Genomic DNA, 16,951 nt, shown 5'->3' with positions numbered 1-16,951 from the left:
GCTGCGGGGACTTGCTTCAATTCAGCCACGAGTATTAGTGAGATTGGGCACTGATGTTGGGCGGTTAGGCCTGGCTCGCAGTCGGTGTTCCAATTCATCCCAAAGGTGTTCGATGGGGTTGAGGTCAGGGCTCTGTGCAGGCCAGTCAAGTTCTTCCACACCGATCTTGACAAAACATTTCTGTATAGAACTCGCTTTGCGCACGAGGGCATGGTCATGCTGAAACAGGAAAGGGCCTTCCCCCAAACTGTTGCCTGGAAGTTGGAAGCACAGAATTGTTTAGAATGTCTTTGTATGCTGTAGCGTTAAGATTTCCCTTCACTGGAACTAAGGGGCCTAGCCCGAACCATGCAGAACAGCCCCAGACCGTTATTTCTCCTTCACCAAATTTTACAGTTAGCACTATACATTCGGGCAGGAAGCGTTCTCCTGGCATCCGCCTAACCCAGATTTGTCTGTCGGACTGCCAGATGGTGAAGCGTGATTCATCACTCCAGAGAACGTGTTTCTACTGCTCCAGTCCAATGGCGACTAGCTTTACACCGCTCCAGCCAACGATTGGCATTGTGCATGGGCTTGTGTGTGGCTGCTCAGCCATGGAAACCCATTTCATGAAGCTCCTGACGAACAGTTCTTGTGCTAACGTTGCTTCCAGAGGCAGTTTGGAGCTAGGTTGTGAGTGTTGCAACCAAGGACAGACGATTTTTATGCGCTTCAGCACTCTGCGGCCCCGTTCTGTAAGCTTGTGTGGCCTACCACTTAGCGGCAGAGCTGTTGTTACTCCTAGACGTTTCCACTTCACCTTCACAATAACAGCACTTATAGTTGATCAGGGCAGAAATTTGACAAACTGACTTGTTGGAAAGGTGGCATCCTATGACGGTGCCACGTTGAAAGTCACTGAGCACTTCAGTAAGGACATTCTACTTCCAATGTTTGTCTATGGAGATTGCATGACTGTGCTTGACTTTATACACCTGTCAGCAACAGGTGTGGCTGAAATAGCCGAATCAACTCATTTGAAGGGGTGTCCACATACGTTTGTATATATAGTGTATCTTGTCAGATGCTTATGCAGATGTTTAAAGCATGAGGGGAAACCTTTGAGATTACAACGTACTGTAAATGTAGGATCATATTGTGTCAGTCACAAGATTGAATTAATAAAGCCTTCGATTAAGCAGGGCCTTTTAGATCAAATTAAATCAAGCTTTATTTATACAGCACATTTCAGACATGAATGCAACACAATGCACTTCACAGGAAAAAACATTCATTAAAAACTGAAATGGGAGGATTAAGAAAAATAATAACAAAGACTGAACAACTAAAATGCACCCTTAGGAAAAGCAAAACTAAAAAGATCTCTTTTAAATTATGTCCACAGTTTCAGCCCCCCTCAGGTTCTCTGGCAGGCTATTCCAGAGGCTGGGGGCATAATAACTACAAAACTGCCTCTCCATACTTCTTGGTCCTAGGCTTTGGGGACAGAGGACCTGAGGGACCTACTGGGTACATAACTTAAAAGCATGTCTGACATGTATTGGGGTGCACAATTGTGGATTGATTTAAAAACCCTCTTGAATAATCTTTAAATTAATTCTGGCACTCACAGGCAGCCAGTGCAGTGACTGATGTGATGTGTGCTCTACGTCTGGTCTTGGTCAGTACCCGTGCTGCAGCGTTCTGTATGTTTTGCAGTTGACCAATGGCTTTCTTGGGCATACCAGACAGGAGAGCATTGCAGTAGTCTGCTTGTAATAAAAGCATGGAGAGAGTTTCTCTGTATCAGCCTGAGAGAGAAACAGCCACACCTTGGAAATATTCCTCAGGTGGTAAAAAGTAATTTTGGTCACATTCCTAATGTGTGATTTGAAATTGAGTTCAGAATCTAAAATGACACCTAGGTTTTTTACCTGGTGTTTTATCTTTATTGCCCGTATATTAAAATGTGAGCCAAATTTTCTGTAATAATTGGCTCTAATAATAAGTACCTCAGTCTTGTCTTGATTTAGCTGGAGGACGTTGTGAGCCATCCAAGTATTTATATCACTAATACAGTCTAATAATTTATCTGTGGAGCTAAAATTCTCTGGTGACACAGAAATGTAAAGTTGTGTATCATCTGCATAGCAGTGAAAATCAATTCTGTGCTTTCTGATAATGCTGCCAAGGGGTAACATATCCTGTATAAACTGAACAGTACCAGACCCAAAACCAAACCTTTTCGATTGCCACGTGATATCTACTTCCTCTGAGTTATGTTCACCAAGAGCGACAAAGATGAAGAGGCTGTTTTGTGTTGATGCGGAGGCCTTACTGTGGGGCGGTAGCGGGAGAGCCAGACACAGCCTGTTTTATGTCAACCTGAGACTGCCTTGAACACCACTACTAAGTCAAGCACCATTGTTGTGTTACTACTTCACACTTTGATTTGGTTACTGGTCAAAGAGGGGTCTGGACTTCTTATCATATCCATCGACATGAATTGAACAACCTTTTACATTTTCAAATCAAATAAATCATTCATTTTTATGATTATTTATTATCTTGTTTTCTTTTTCCTCTGCAATTCTCACTGTCAAAAATACAAGCAAAAGCCTGGATGGAGTGAAGGAGTCGCTTTACGTCAATGGTTCAAATGATCTCGATCGTTTACTGATCTCAAACTCACATCAGAGTGCTCCCTTCACATAGGGAAGAGCAGGAAGCCACTGAAGGTGCTGTAGTTACTCGACTTTTCATCATAGAGCTCCTGATTTACCGGGAGACGCATGTAGACCACATCCCCGGCCTCCAGCTCTAGAGTCAATGCATTAGACAAGAACCTATTATGTCCATTGTCATTGTCCTGGTGATTGAACATGACACTCTTATCGTTACGGTAAATATAGGCACCTATGGACTGTGGACCCTTGAGACCCATGGCAGTGAATCTGATGTAGTAGAGTCCTCTCACTGGTGCTGTGAAGACACCTGCATCAGAGGAGAGTAAAATAAGTTAATAGACTGTCACAGACACTTAGCGACGCTGGAATCGCTGGTTGTCTACATGTTTCTATATGGGATAAAGATAACACAATCACAATGCATGCGTACACCTGTCTGATAGCAGATGTCTAATGTGAACATGATCTGATCCCAGGTCACATTTGAATACAAGGTGAAAAGGGGGTCTTAGTGTGTTCAGTACCTGTATTTGGGTTGTAGGCCTTGCCGATGTTGGTGATGACCCTTCTGTATACTAGTGTGGTGATACTATTAAAGAGTCCTACATATGCATCATTAGTCAAACCAGCAGAGAAGGCCACCTTTGGTCTGTCTATGAACACAGAGGAGGGAATTAAAAGCACTGATTGAAGACAAATACAAACATGGTAAAATGCATAATATGATCCTGATGAAGACAAAAATCACCTAAAAAAAACATGGAAATGAAATCCTAACAAAAGGTTTAAGTGAAAAACAAAGACGCAATCTGCGACATTTATCATATTACAAACGCATTCGGGCCATGAAGCAAAAAATAAAACGCGCTTTGATTCGCCAACAGCCCAACAGCCATTCCATTAGATTACAAGGATGTGCAGTTGTAGGCCTACATTATATGCTCCATGGAGTTTACCTGCATTCTCTCTCCTCAGCTCCTCCACCATCCCCTCGCTGGCATTCAGTCTGGCCTCTAAGGCTACCATTACAAAAAGACAGATTAGTAAACTGATGCTGAAACTCTCTGTTTTAAGCAGAATGATTTCATATATCCAGGCTGCATCACATCCGGCCGTGATTGGGAGTCCCATAGGGTGGCGCACAATTGGCTCAGCGGTGTCTGAGTTTGGCCGGGGTAATTGTAAATAAGAATTTGATCTTAACTGGCTTACCTAGTTAAATAAAGGTTAAATAAAAAAATAAAAAATAATATATGCGACTGAACTCAGGAAGGTGAGCTTATGTCCAATTTTCAAGATTGTCTTTCTTTTACATTTTATAAAAGTACAGACTCAGCTTCAAAACGGCATATAATATGATATAATTAAGTTATGCTTCTTTGAAATTTGATAAACCTGTTATTACATTTTGGAGACAAGTAGGAGGAAAAAGTGCCCTTGAATGATTTTCACACTTTCTAGAGGGCTCTTTTTTTGTTTACGCCTATTCAGCATTGTTCACACCTTCTTAAGCCTTCTTAACCCATCTTTTTAAGAATTCACATGTAAACGAATGAGTCAGCATGGCATCGTCCTCCAGGAGGTAGTCTCTCTCTATTATCCCCCTCCTTTATCTCAAACATGGCATCCTGCCTTTCTCCCTACATAGCTCAGTGCTTTCTCTTTGGCAAAACTAGGGTCATAATTTAACAGATCCCAGACACGTTTGTAATTAAGGCATATGAAAGTTCAGAGAAGTTAGGAAATGGCAACAAACGCCTACGATCCGGAATCCGGGTCACATTTATTTACCTGTGTTCCCATTCTCACTGTCTGTCACTCTGGCCTCCAGGGCTAAAATAGCATGGGAAACAGTCATGAAAAGTGAGTTCATATGAGAAATAAGCATAAATAAACTGTCTATAAACAATTTCATAGACAATTTTACAAATACAGTTGAATTCATGACCCTTTCTTTCTAATGATAAACAACTGATGTTGGTGGACAAATTACATTACCTGCATGCATTCTCTTCAGCTCCTCCACCTCCCTTTCACTGGCACTCAGTCTGGCGCCCATGGCTAGAATTATGAGAAAATGTAAGATCGTGATCCTCCTCTGAACTAACCTCATTATAACAAATTAATTTGTATTAAAAAACAAAACAGGCCTCTACCTGTGTTCTGTTCTTTCAAGTCCTCCACCTCTCTCTCAATTAATTTGTAATTTATTTATTTTTACTTCAGTTTATTTTAGTAAATACTTTAACAATTTTCTTAAAACGACATTGTTGGTTAAGGGCTTGTAAGTACGCATTTCACTGTAAGGTCTGTTGTATTCGGCGCATGTGACAAATAAAATTTGCTTTGATTTTTGATATGACTCAGTCTGGCCCCCATAGCTGGATTTATAGAAACAAAACAATTCTCACAAACATGTTGATCCTCCACTGAAACGACGTCATAATGAACCAAAATCCATAAATACCTGCATTCTCACTCTCCAGTCTGGCCTCAGCTCCTCCGCGCCTTTTTTCTCTCCACCTTCTTCCCACGTGTTTCTCCATGTTCCTCAGCTTCTCTCTCTGCTCCAAAACCATGGTTCCCAAGTTATCCACCATGTCTCTAAGCTCCTCTACCTCACCCCAGATATTGGGGGTTGTGGTGGTCTGGCCGGTCGTCTGTTTGCTAGTCGTCTCTGTATCTTCAGTCCCGCGGCTCTCTACCAAACTCTCTCTGTCCCCTCCACTTTCTCCCTGAGCCCATGTCCCAGACTGACAGAACAGCAACACCAGCAGAGCTACAGCAACCCTCATTCTGAAATGACACTTCTTCAGAAATAATGCAGCCTGTGAGGCTCACTCCAGGCAAAAAGTAGTGAACCACTGCCTGAGAAGTGTTTCACATGTTTCTGACGTAATGTGTACAAAATAATGTCAAGGATCCCTGCTGAAGAATTCAAGGTGAGCTGGCTGCCTTTTTAATCTGAGACACTGCAAGGTTGTGGTAGAACAGAACCTGTTATTTGGTTGAAGGTCTTTCTTTATCTCCATAAGGTACGGTGTGTCGACGTTTGTGTTTATCTATTTACATAGTACTAATACTGTGACAGATCACACACAATGCACGAATGCATGCTGTAGACACACAGAGGAACTGATTACACATTCACAAGTAACACAGTCACATAATAATGACATTTTCTTTTACAGACATGCACGCACACACACACGCACACACACCACACACACACACACACACACACACACACACACACACACACACACACACACACACACACACACACACACACACACACACACACACACACACACACAAACTGTTGAATCCTGTCAAATCAATTGAGCAGCCCACACAACTACCAGTAATCAGTACTTCCCATGAATTTATTCAGTCATCTGTTCATTCGTTTTCATCTGTATATTCTACCTTTGAATGTATATATTTAGTTTAGTTTTACAAGGTGCCTCACGGCTGGAATATATACTGTAGTAGTAGGATGATATGCTCGTCATAAATAAGCCTATAGGGGTGCTTGTGGTTGGAGTGTGTGTGTGTGTGTGTGTGTTCACGGAGTAGCTTTCGCTAGGATTGGAATAGGCAATCGATGAATAACCCAAAGCGTTGTTCTCCTGGACACACTGACTGACTAGCTGGTGGGGGAGAGGAGCTGAACAGTACTCGACAGCTTCACCTGGGGACTGACAGCCCCCCCACAGTCCGATAGAGATGCAGGAAAGAGAACGTTAGCAGCGCCTGAGGGGCTGTTGTGTTGGGAAACAAAATGCGGGGGAGATGATATTTGACCTTTGACCTGGACCATGTATTCAGCTGATCTCTTCTACTTTGGAAGAATAGGAAATCAGTGGGTTCCATGTAATTGATATTGTCAGATTCTTGTAGTTGTGCTTTTTGGATGAGGATATGGGGTAACCTGGTTAAATGTTAGGGATATGATACTGGCGATTGTTTTTTATGATGTGGCAAATAGCCAGGGCAAACAAAGACAGAGCAAGAGGGATGTGCTTGTATTCAAGATTACCATTTATTTGAGTTGTGTCAGATTGATGCCAGCTATATAACAGTAAAAGAGAGAGAGAGGGAGAGAGACAGAGAGAAAGTGTGTGTATGTATTTTGTAAGCAAAACTTTACAGCTATGCACAGGAGCATTCGTTTTAGTAATTTCATCAGTATTATTATTCAAAGTCATTCATTTAGATATTTTAAACAGGAGAGTACTAATAGCATGATTTTTTAAAGTATGTTTTTTATATACCAGTTGGCTATAGTGAGTGTAATAATACAGTAGTGAATAGGAGATGAACAAGGCTACTGAACAAGGCTACTGAAAAAGGATACTAAACAAGGCTACCGTTTGTATAAACACTTTTCTGATTTATTTTTATTCAACACAAGTAGTATAATCTTATTTAGATGGGTCTGAGGTTCTGCACAAATCAATGACTGCATCATGAGGTTCAACAATTATATTATTTTATACACATCAAATATGTGGATGTTTGGTATGAATTTTCCGTTTAGATTTTCTTTGGTTGATCTGAACGTAGTGTACAAGTGGTCTGGTAAAAGAGAAAGTATGTTTCTAAATTCATTCACTTGTTTCGTGTGTATAGATGACATAACAAACCAGAACTGACAGTAACCACCAACCCAAGTACTGCCTTGATATAAAGAACAATGGTTATCGGCTTACTGCCACAACAACCAATAATCATTATATAACAACCATAAAATACGGTTTAATAGATCGCGACAAGCCGTTTCAGCCCGTCATTTTCTTACTTTTGCAAGTCTCCGAGTCTCTCTGAGGGAAAAATGTATTTTTGTGACAATGGCTTTGTGTCAAATTCTCCAAATTCAATCCGCTGACAAATGTACACAATTTCCCCTATGCATTTTTCATTGGCCTTTCCTTTGATTTAATACCGGCCTCTAAAATAGTCAGATTATGTAGATGATCAGATGAGGAAATTATTCAATCCATCCTGGTTTCACACAGAAAGTCATTTGATCTGTCACTAACTGTATACTTGGAGTCATTATAGTGGAATTATTCATAAACATATTGTCTGTGTTATTCATTCTTGTTTAAACTGTATTGTTAGACTTTGAGTCTGACTGTAGTCCTAAATGATAGTGCAGTATTATTATATAACCACTAGGGGGCAGAGTAATCACTATTTAAGAGTCAGGGTTGTGGAACAACACTCAAGACATTGTTGACGGATATAAAGGATAGAACCTCATAATCATGACAGCACAGTTGGATATCTTCATCACTGTTTAGTATCATATTGACGATGGTCAGTATCTGTGTCCTCAACACTCACCGTTAAGAAGATGCAGGTGAAAACGGTTTTAATATTGCCGGAGGAGACTCAATTAAAATATGTTTATGGGGATTTGATGGAATGATATTTACTTTATTTATGATATTACATTAGATGTGTCGTTTTTATTTTTTCAAAAAAAAATTGCTATCAATTTGATTCATCTGATAAATAAAAGCCAAATTGAAGAGTAGCTGCAAACACAAAATGTGCTAAGTCAACGTGCAAACGACAAATCCTACAGTGCGTGTACACCTCTAATGGCGGAATTTAAAATGGCTAAAGTTAATATTTCTATGACTTTACCTACGACTGCTCTCCTTTTAGTTCACCTGGAAGTTCCTTTTACAATATCACATCAATGTTTTGGAACCATATTCAAAGCAACACAATTACACTCACCAGAGAAAACACACCAACAATGTATTTTACATTTGACAGCTGAATGAAAAACTTAATCATTCCATTTCATCCCTACCATTGACAGAAATGATGGATGATAGGTAAAATATCCCAAATACAAAACATCTCATAAATATCTGCCTGTCACTATTAATAATTCATTTCCTTTTCTTTGATACAAAAAAAAAAAACAGAACAACAAGCGTAACAACAACAGGGATAATATATGCAGTAAAAAGCTCATTGTCTGACGGAGGAGTGAAGAGACAAGTGAAATGTGCACTGGAGTGAAACACGAGAGATCCCCGAAAGGGTGAGGCTCAATGTCACTCTGCACGGAGCACAGGCAGCGCAGGCAGACAGGCAGGCTGGCAGGAAGCAAAACAAACCTCCCCCCAAATGAGTCTCGCAGCTCAATTAGAAGAATTATGACTGGAAGTATTATGACTGGAAGTATTATGACTGGAAGTATTATGACTGTGTTATGAGATAATGAAGAAAAAATACTTTAGCCAGTTGAAGATTTGCTCCATAGAAAGACATGTTATAAGCCTTGTAAAAAGAGAATCATAAAGGATGCTTATAACAAGTTATAAAGCATTATACCTGTCTGTTACACATTTCCCCCACGGTTAAAAAGCAATAATCCAATGTATTTTGTTGATGTGTGTTTGAGAGCATAATGGAGTGAAAATGTACAAGGTTACCTTATGTTTCTTTGCATTGGATGTACAGATGTGTGTATTCTATATGCTGCATTTGTCCTTTGTATACCTGGGCTGTCAGTTGCTAAACATCCTTCAACCCTAAACAAGTCGAGGCACAATACCTCCTTGCTTCAGGTGTCTCTCTTTGGCCAGACCTTGTGATGCTTACCAAAAGGGTGTCCTTCGTCTGAAAGATTCATAGAAGAATGCATGCCAACTTATTCTGTTTATTAAAGAAGAAGCACAACACATTACTGCCTTAGACCCTTTAGACTAACCTACTCACTCATTCCATCTGAAGATAAACCATTAACCAACCGAAACACATTGGTTTCTGGGAAATAAAGAGTGAAAACATGGAGCTACCATGAAAACCCTTTCACCCTTTCACTTCCTTCTTTAGAATCACAATACGGTTGAAGCACAGCATTCACCTCTGTTTTTCCGACAGCTAACATCTTAGTTGTTTACCTTGCTTCACTGCAAGGCTTTCTCTCTCCCAAGGCTAAAACCGAAGCATACTTCAAGACCATGTCTTGGTTTCAGGCTGTTGTGTAGCCAAAATTCCTCACCTTGGCCCTTGTAATAAGACAGGGTAATTGCATCAAGGCTCTCTCCATCTAGATGCGCTCTGGGATGGAGTCACACAAGAGACAGGGCAGGTGCGACAGAGCAACGTTACAGTCCTATTGATGATCAGAATGCACTGGCCAGAGGGTGTGAGAAGCAGGCAGCACGTAGCTTTGAACTTAGCATTGAACGGTGTCAGTCCGTGTTACCGTTTGTGCATGCATTTCATTGTGCGGATGGGTACTAGTCGTATCTTTCATCTCGACGCCGTGCTCATTGAGGGAGTAGTTAGTGGCGGAGGATGCGTGTGTGAGTGTGAGGAGACCAGTCTTTTTTCCATTAGCAGGTGTAGTCTGTTGGCCTGCCCTGCTCAGACTCTTTGTAAGAAGCATCACCGCTAGTTTAACCCTATCAATCGGAGTAAAGCAACTCGGGTATTTGCCACAATCATAGTTGACTCGCCCGCTATATCTGACTCCGTTTGACGGCACCAATCTCTGGAGGATGTTGTGTTTGTGGATTGGGCAAAAGCTTACGTCTTTCACCCTAGTTTTGTTGTCCCCCGTTCTTATCGAAGCACAAAACATGCTTGCAGCTGCAACAGGAAATAAAGTAGTGTTAACACTGCTGCTGTTGTGATGACTCCAGGTTGAAGGTTGTTCGGAGGAAAGGAAGTGGAGCTCTTTGCTTCCTCTACTTGTCGATGTGAGGAGGGAAATAATGTATGAATGGGATCGCTTCGGAGCTTCAGCTCGCCACTGCTGTGATTACTGTGGCACTGTTTCAGACAGCGTTTCAGTTAATGACCGAAAGAAAGCCTTTCATAATCAGACCAGGTCATTTGTAAACGTCGCTCTTTGTACCGTCTGAGAGCACACACACCGTCTGAGAGAACACACAACCTTAGCTCAATAGTGTGTCAGTCACACTGAGGAAAACTTGATCCTCACTATCCTGTTCTCACGTTATTGTTATTTAATGTATACCTTACTGTGGCTGTTGTTTAGGTTATTTCAGAGGTATTCCTTATACTCTGTCACGATTCAGGTCAGTGCTTGTATACCACATTGTCGTTTATTCACCCCTATGTTCCGTCTTTTGTTGTGCGTCCAATAAGCTTACACAATCCACATTCCAGGCAACGCCTAAAGCTCCTTTTCAACGTAACTGGTTTCACGTTCCAAGGCTAGGTGACATCCAAGGTGTATTAGGTATTGTAGTTCAAGTTACAGTATGTGCTGTATGGACTATATATGGAATTGTTGATGTGTTGCAATAAACATTCATTGATTGAGTATGTCATGCAATGTGGGAATGTATTATGTTATATACAGTGTGTTCACAAACACTACTATTCAACCTGGTTCTTTGGTGGCTCAGGAAAAAAAAAAGGTGAAAAATATTAATTCAAGGCATGATGCCTGGGTGTTATTAATTCAGAGCCACAGTGACAACTGAATAATAAAATTTAATGAAATTTTTACATGGACTAAAAGTCAGAGTTCTTCCCTCATTAATTTTTAAGTCACACTCAGGACTCAGGCTTTCCATAGTAATGACACCGGACACCTTTCCACAGGGCTGCATAGGAACATAGAAACCCCTCTCATTCACATCATACGATCATAGACTTGAGAAAGCATCTCTTTCTTTATTTCGTTTTCAATATGGTTCAATTCTGAAATGCATTTTTCTCTCTCTCAATGAAATAGGCAAGGTAGCCTCCAGTATGCGCCAATGGCTAAAGTAATGTTCAGTTTTTAAAAGGATTGGAGGGCCGGCCTGAGTATACGAAGCATTAAGAACACCTGCTCTCTCCATGACATAGACTGACGGGTGAATCCAGGTGAAAGCTGTGATCCCTTACTGATGTTAAATCCACTTGTTAAATCCACTTCAATCAGTGTAGATGAAGGGGAGGAGACAGGTTACAGAAGGATTTTTAAGCATGCCATTCAGAGGGTGGAACGCTTTCGACACCTTGTAGGGGGGAGGGTGCGACTCAATAGTAGGAAGGTGTTCTTAATGTTTTGTACACTCAGTGTATATGACAGACTTAATGTGATCCTTCATTTACAGTATGTTGTAATCTCAAAGGCGGTTCCCCTCATGTGTGCCTGACGTTCGGTATCTTCACTGTATTTCCATTCGATTTATCTATTTGTAACATGAGAATGCAATTATGCGAGCACTGATAATGGAATTACCAAGAGAAAGACATTTATGTTCATTGTTGAAAGACTGACTGAATCTATGGCACGTCTGGCCTAAAAATTGTGATGCCATGGCTTACCTCCCCCACTGGCTTTGGTCTAGGAGTTTAACAATGAGTTTACCTCTGCCCAGATGGCTCATAGCAACACGCAGAGAAAGAAAAAGGACAAAGTGATCACTTTTCACCAAAGCTCTGAGGATTATCAGGACACATTTTCTCTTTCTCTCTCTCTCTGTCTCTTTCGCTCTCTCTCTCTCACCCCCCCTCCCCCCCCACACTATTTATTTTTTCTCTTTTTCACTCTCTCTTTCTCTCTCGCTCGCTCAGCGTTCGCTAGTCAATAAAACACTAACTAGAAAAGAGGTCACTGATTTGAGGATCAATCCGCCGAGCCTCCCTGTGGCTTCCCCATCTCTCCTTGGTACTCTGCGTTGTCTCCATTGTGGCCCAGGCCCAGTAAGTAGCATAGTCTAAGCTGAGTGAAAGAAGCCCCAATGTGCTGTGACCCTGGTGGAGAATGGATCCGTGGAGGTAGAGGTGCAGTAATCGAGGTAGTGTATGGACAGCATCCTCTGTGGTATTGTGTGTCCTACGTGTGCTTTTCAAACACAGTCATCAAGAAGTCCAGACTCGGGGAATGATGGAAGATACACATTGAATTGACATCCTTAGAACATTTGATGATTGTCACATCATGTAGGTGTTGGAGGCTTTTGCTCGACGACAATGACAAAGAAAAGACATTTCGACAAATGAAATGCGATAAAGGGGACAGTTTTAATGTAGCATATTATTGGAAAGCAAAGGGATGACATGCTTACTGGTAAATACTTTTGTGTCACTCAGTTCCTGTCATGAGATAATATGAACCAGGTGAGAAAATATGCACCAGGTGAATAACGTGTCTGTTCTTTGGCAGCATCCCGCCAGGCGCACTGTTCTTTGGCAGCATCCTGGCATCTCCTGAGATTCAGCGTACTGAAGATGTACGCATCACCTGACATGTTTCTAGCTTAATGCATCCCAACACTTTACAAATACATCCAATTTCTGTGGCAGGACATTTTTGTTTTCCATTCAGTGTCACAACCGTGAAGTGAAGTTGCCGTATAAACATGTCATAAAAAAGATCAACGATTTTGCACCTGTCCGTTTGTGTAAGAGAGAATATGCTCGAATTGTTTTCCTGCACATTTTGACACATGATAAACAAAGAAACAAACAGAAAAGGATGTCTGTGAAAAGCATTTGAATTCTTAAGAATACAAATTTTGCCCTTTGTCACTCAAATAAAGGAAATGTCTCCAGCTGCTACTCATAGGCCTACTCATATCATGTAAGAACCTGCTATTCTTTTACACAGAATTAACTTTTTTCTAAGTATCCATACTACAGTAAATTGAATTGCATTTGAATACTTGAGAACTTGGAGACCGCCGGAGTCCTGCCGTCCTCCCTTGGTTTGTAAATGTATGAGAATTTCATATCAGTGGAGATCTCCCTGTCTGTTGGGGTGATTGACATAAGCCCATATTAGGAGGTGGTTTTGGAAATAAGTCCATGGAGACGCGGCGGATCCAGGCTGCAGAAGGAGGAGAGCGAGCGCTAGTCTCCTGGAGGAGCCGTGCCTTCTTAACCCCGCTCATTGGTATGCTGATGCGTACACGTTGAGGCACACTCTAAATGGCTGAGCCTTCCAGACTCTCCCCCCCCCCCCCCCCCCCCCCCGACACAGCGCTGGGCAGACATGATCCCGCTGAGGCCCGGCGACGATATGCAGCGCGGAATACAGAATCATAGAACGAACCCAATTAATAATCACGTAGTTAGTTCATATTTTAGACACTGTCTGTGCAGTGTGCAGCCACAGCGTCGCTCGTCTTGTCAAAGTTTCCAATTGGAAAAGTTGAGATATAGGGTTCAAAGTGATTTTATTTCTTGATATAGGCCTCACTGACAGGCCCATGTTTTTGGTCACATGTGACAGATGCATGGGGTTTTAACTTAAGACATATGATCTTCTGTCATCGTTCCCGTAAGTGAAAAAACACACACAAAATCATGTTACATTTTTTTTAATTTTTCAGATCACACCCCCAGTCCCAGAATTAGAAGAACAACATGTCAGCCAGAGACATATCTGCTGTCAAGTGAGAAGATAGAATATCACGTTACCCTATTGTGACTTTCAACTGTAAGACAGTTATAGACAGATTGTTTTTGTCATATAACGAAGTGACCCTGAACCCTACCACTCTCCTTTCAAACTATTCCGCAAAACTTCTGAAAAAAATCCCTTCAGAAAAAGACTGTTGGAATTTGGTAGACCTTAATGTCATTGTTAAGGAATATTACCAAAAACATACATATTTTTATCTTTATCGTTCTGAGGGACTTCGAGGGTCGAGGTTAGGTTCGACTCTTTGAACATGCTTAATGAAAGGCAACATGAAAGGTGCATCATCTGTTGTTTTATACCGTTTTGTTTCTCGCTATACTACACATGCTGCCACTAATTATACGAGCTAGGTAGTCCTCATACAGTCAGAAATGAAAACTCGACTGTTACTGACATATTCATTTTAAGTTTCTAATCAGATTTAAATATGCAAAGCAGGTCCCGATGGGTTTTCTTTGATATGCAAATAGAGAGTGCAAACAAAGGTGGAGGCGATGTAGATTTTTCAATATAAGAAAATCTCAAAGGTGGGCTCGTCGTCACATCTTGTTAGAAAAGGGAGGAACATTTTTTCCCTATTTCCATACTATAGCATTTAAGAGAAATGTCTTATATTTTCCATGCAGAACAAAATACTTAAACAGAAATAAGTGATATGATATGATAGGATAATTAGTTAGACAGTGTGCTTCAGAGTATTCATAATAGCTGTAATCCCATGAGTAGGATACTGCATGCTCTACAGTCGTACACACAGTAGTTGTGACTCCTATTCATATATCAAAGCCATATCTGATATGGATCTACTGTTTGCCGTCCAGCTGTATCATTGCATGTAAACAAGCCTGACATGGTGCTTTTCTGTGGAGCGTGTCCCAACTGCAGCTTACTGGCCAGTTATCAGTTTGATGGAATGTAAAGGGAAGGTCAGTGTTTCCATAATTCACTCTTACCATAAATCATATTATATGATGTGGATCCACATAGCTATCAACTCTCTCTTACTGCTCGGAGAATGGCAGCGGTATTTTGTTAAGGCATTTTGGCCCTCGGATTGTGGAGGTCACTATGTGTAAAAATGTTTTTTTTTTAAATAAAAAAAATAAAGATGAAGCTCATTTAAGTACAGACAAAAACAATGATCTTTAAAATAGAACACACAAACAGTTTTGTTGCAGAACACACTGCAAGCTGTCCTAATATGGAGACCGTAACAGATGGTTTTATTGACATGAAGTACTTTGTCATATATTGTGTAGGTGAAGACACAAAAGCAGTTATGTGCGTAGACACATGCAGGATTTCTTAATATAGACACTGTAACATTTTATGGACGTACAGCACTTTGTAGGCCACAGTTTATTCTGAATAGTGTTCAAAACACTGTCACCTCTACGTACATTCTTGTTCTTTGCATATCATCCAGTCAAATTCTGTTGCATGGTGTCTACAGCTACTGTATCAGTTAGCACCAACTTGAACAGAACAAACAATAAGTAATACATGGTCAGTGAAGTGGAGCAATGGAGGAAAGCTGACTTTTATTGACTTCAGAAATGGGACTGTCTGACCTTCATTTTCAATTTTAGCCCACAGATTGGAAAACCCTGACTGGTCTCTCCAGTGTCCCATGCGCCATTTTCTGACTCCATGGTGTGGAGAACATGATTTCCCTTACTGAAAAAAACAGGCTTCTGGCAAACAGTTGTGGCAAACCTTTGGCCAATTTGCCACAAAAAATATTTTCACATGCAAATTAGTTTTGTGGAAAAATGTTTTGGCAAATTTGTAGTGACTTGTGAACTTATGGCAAACAATTCTTGGAAATATGTGGCGAACATTCTACTGTTCGCTACAAATTTGCTGCAAACTCCATATGACTACACTAATTCGATCAGGTTTTGGGTTACTGGGTGTTAACAACATTTCAATGTTGAATCTACATAAACCAAATGACATATAACTTTAAATGAACTTGCTTCTCACAGAGAAAATTAAACTAAACATACTACATTTCCAAAATATACTAAACAACATGTATTCAATAACAGATATAAATACAGTGCATTCGGAAATTATTCAGATCCCTTGACTTTTCCACATTTTGTTATGTTACAGCCTTATTCGAAAATGGATTAAAAACAAAAATTGCTCATCAATCAAGCTACAATACCCCATAATGAAAAGTCAAAAACAGTTTTTCAAAATTTTAGAAAATTCAGAAAACATTTAAACAGAAGTACCTTATTTACATAAGTATTCAGACCCTTTGCTATGAGACTCGAAATTGAGCTCAGGTGCATCCTCTTTCCATTGATCATCCTTGAGATGTTTCTACAACTTGATTGGAGTCCATCTGTGGTAAATGCAATTGATTGGACATGATTTGGAAAGGCACACACCTGACATTGCCTGTCAGAGCAAAAACCAAGCCATGAGGTCGAAGGAATTGTCCGTAGAGCCGCATGACAGGATTGTGTCAAGGCACAGATCTGGGGAAGGGTACCAAAACATTTCTGTAGCATTGAAGGTCCCCAAGAACACCATGGCCTCCATCATTCTAAAAAGGAAGAAGTTTGGAACCACTAAGAATCTTCCTAGAGCTGGCCGCCTGGCCAAACTGAGCAATCGGGGGAGAAGGGCCTTGGTCAGGGAGGTGACCAAGAACCTTATAGTCACTGTGAGAGAGCTCCAGAGTTCCTCTATGGAGATGGGAGAACAACCATCTCTGCAGCTCTCCACCAATCAGGCCTTTATGGACGGAAACCACTCCTCAGAAAAATGCACATGACAGCCTGCTTGAAGTTTGCCAAAAGGCATCTAAAGGCACCATCCCTACGGTGAAGGATGGTGGTGG

General features: G+C 40.9%; 1 protein-coding gene across 1 annotated transcript; it reads right to left on the bottom strand.

The window, feature by feature from the left end:
- Nucleotides 1-2,563: 2,563 nt before the first annotated feature.
- LOC106574581 (uncharacterized) lies at nucleotides 2,564-5,464 on the bottom strand. The gene is made up of 6 exons (XM_045696705.2): nucleotides 5,137-5,464; nucleotides 4,668-4,730; nucleotides 4,461-4,502; nucleotides 3,626-3,688; nucleotides 3,194-3,322; nucleotides 2,564-2,976 (listed from the first exon to the last, which is right to left on the bottom strand). The coding sequence occupies exons 1-6, from the start codon at nucleotides 5,462-5,464 to the stop codon at nucleotides 2,690-2,692; spliced, it is 912 nt and encodes a 303-aa protein (XP_045552661.2). The 3' UTR covers nucleotides 2,564-2,689.
- Nucleotides 5,465-16,951: the final 11,487 nt, after the last annotated feature.

This window comes from Salmo salar, chromosome 16 (genome assembly GCF_965601325.2).
Source record: "Salmo salar chromosome 16, fSalSal1, whole genome shotgun sequence".
Classification (NCBI taxonomy): Eukaryota; Metazoa; Chordata; class Actinopteri; order Salmoniformes; family Salmonidae; genus Salmo; species Salmo salar.
The sequence above is the reverse complement of the archived record's forward strand: the minus strand, read 5'-3'. Positions and strand labels throughout refer to the sequence as shown.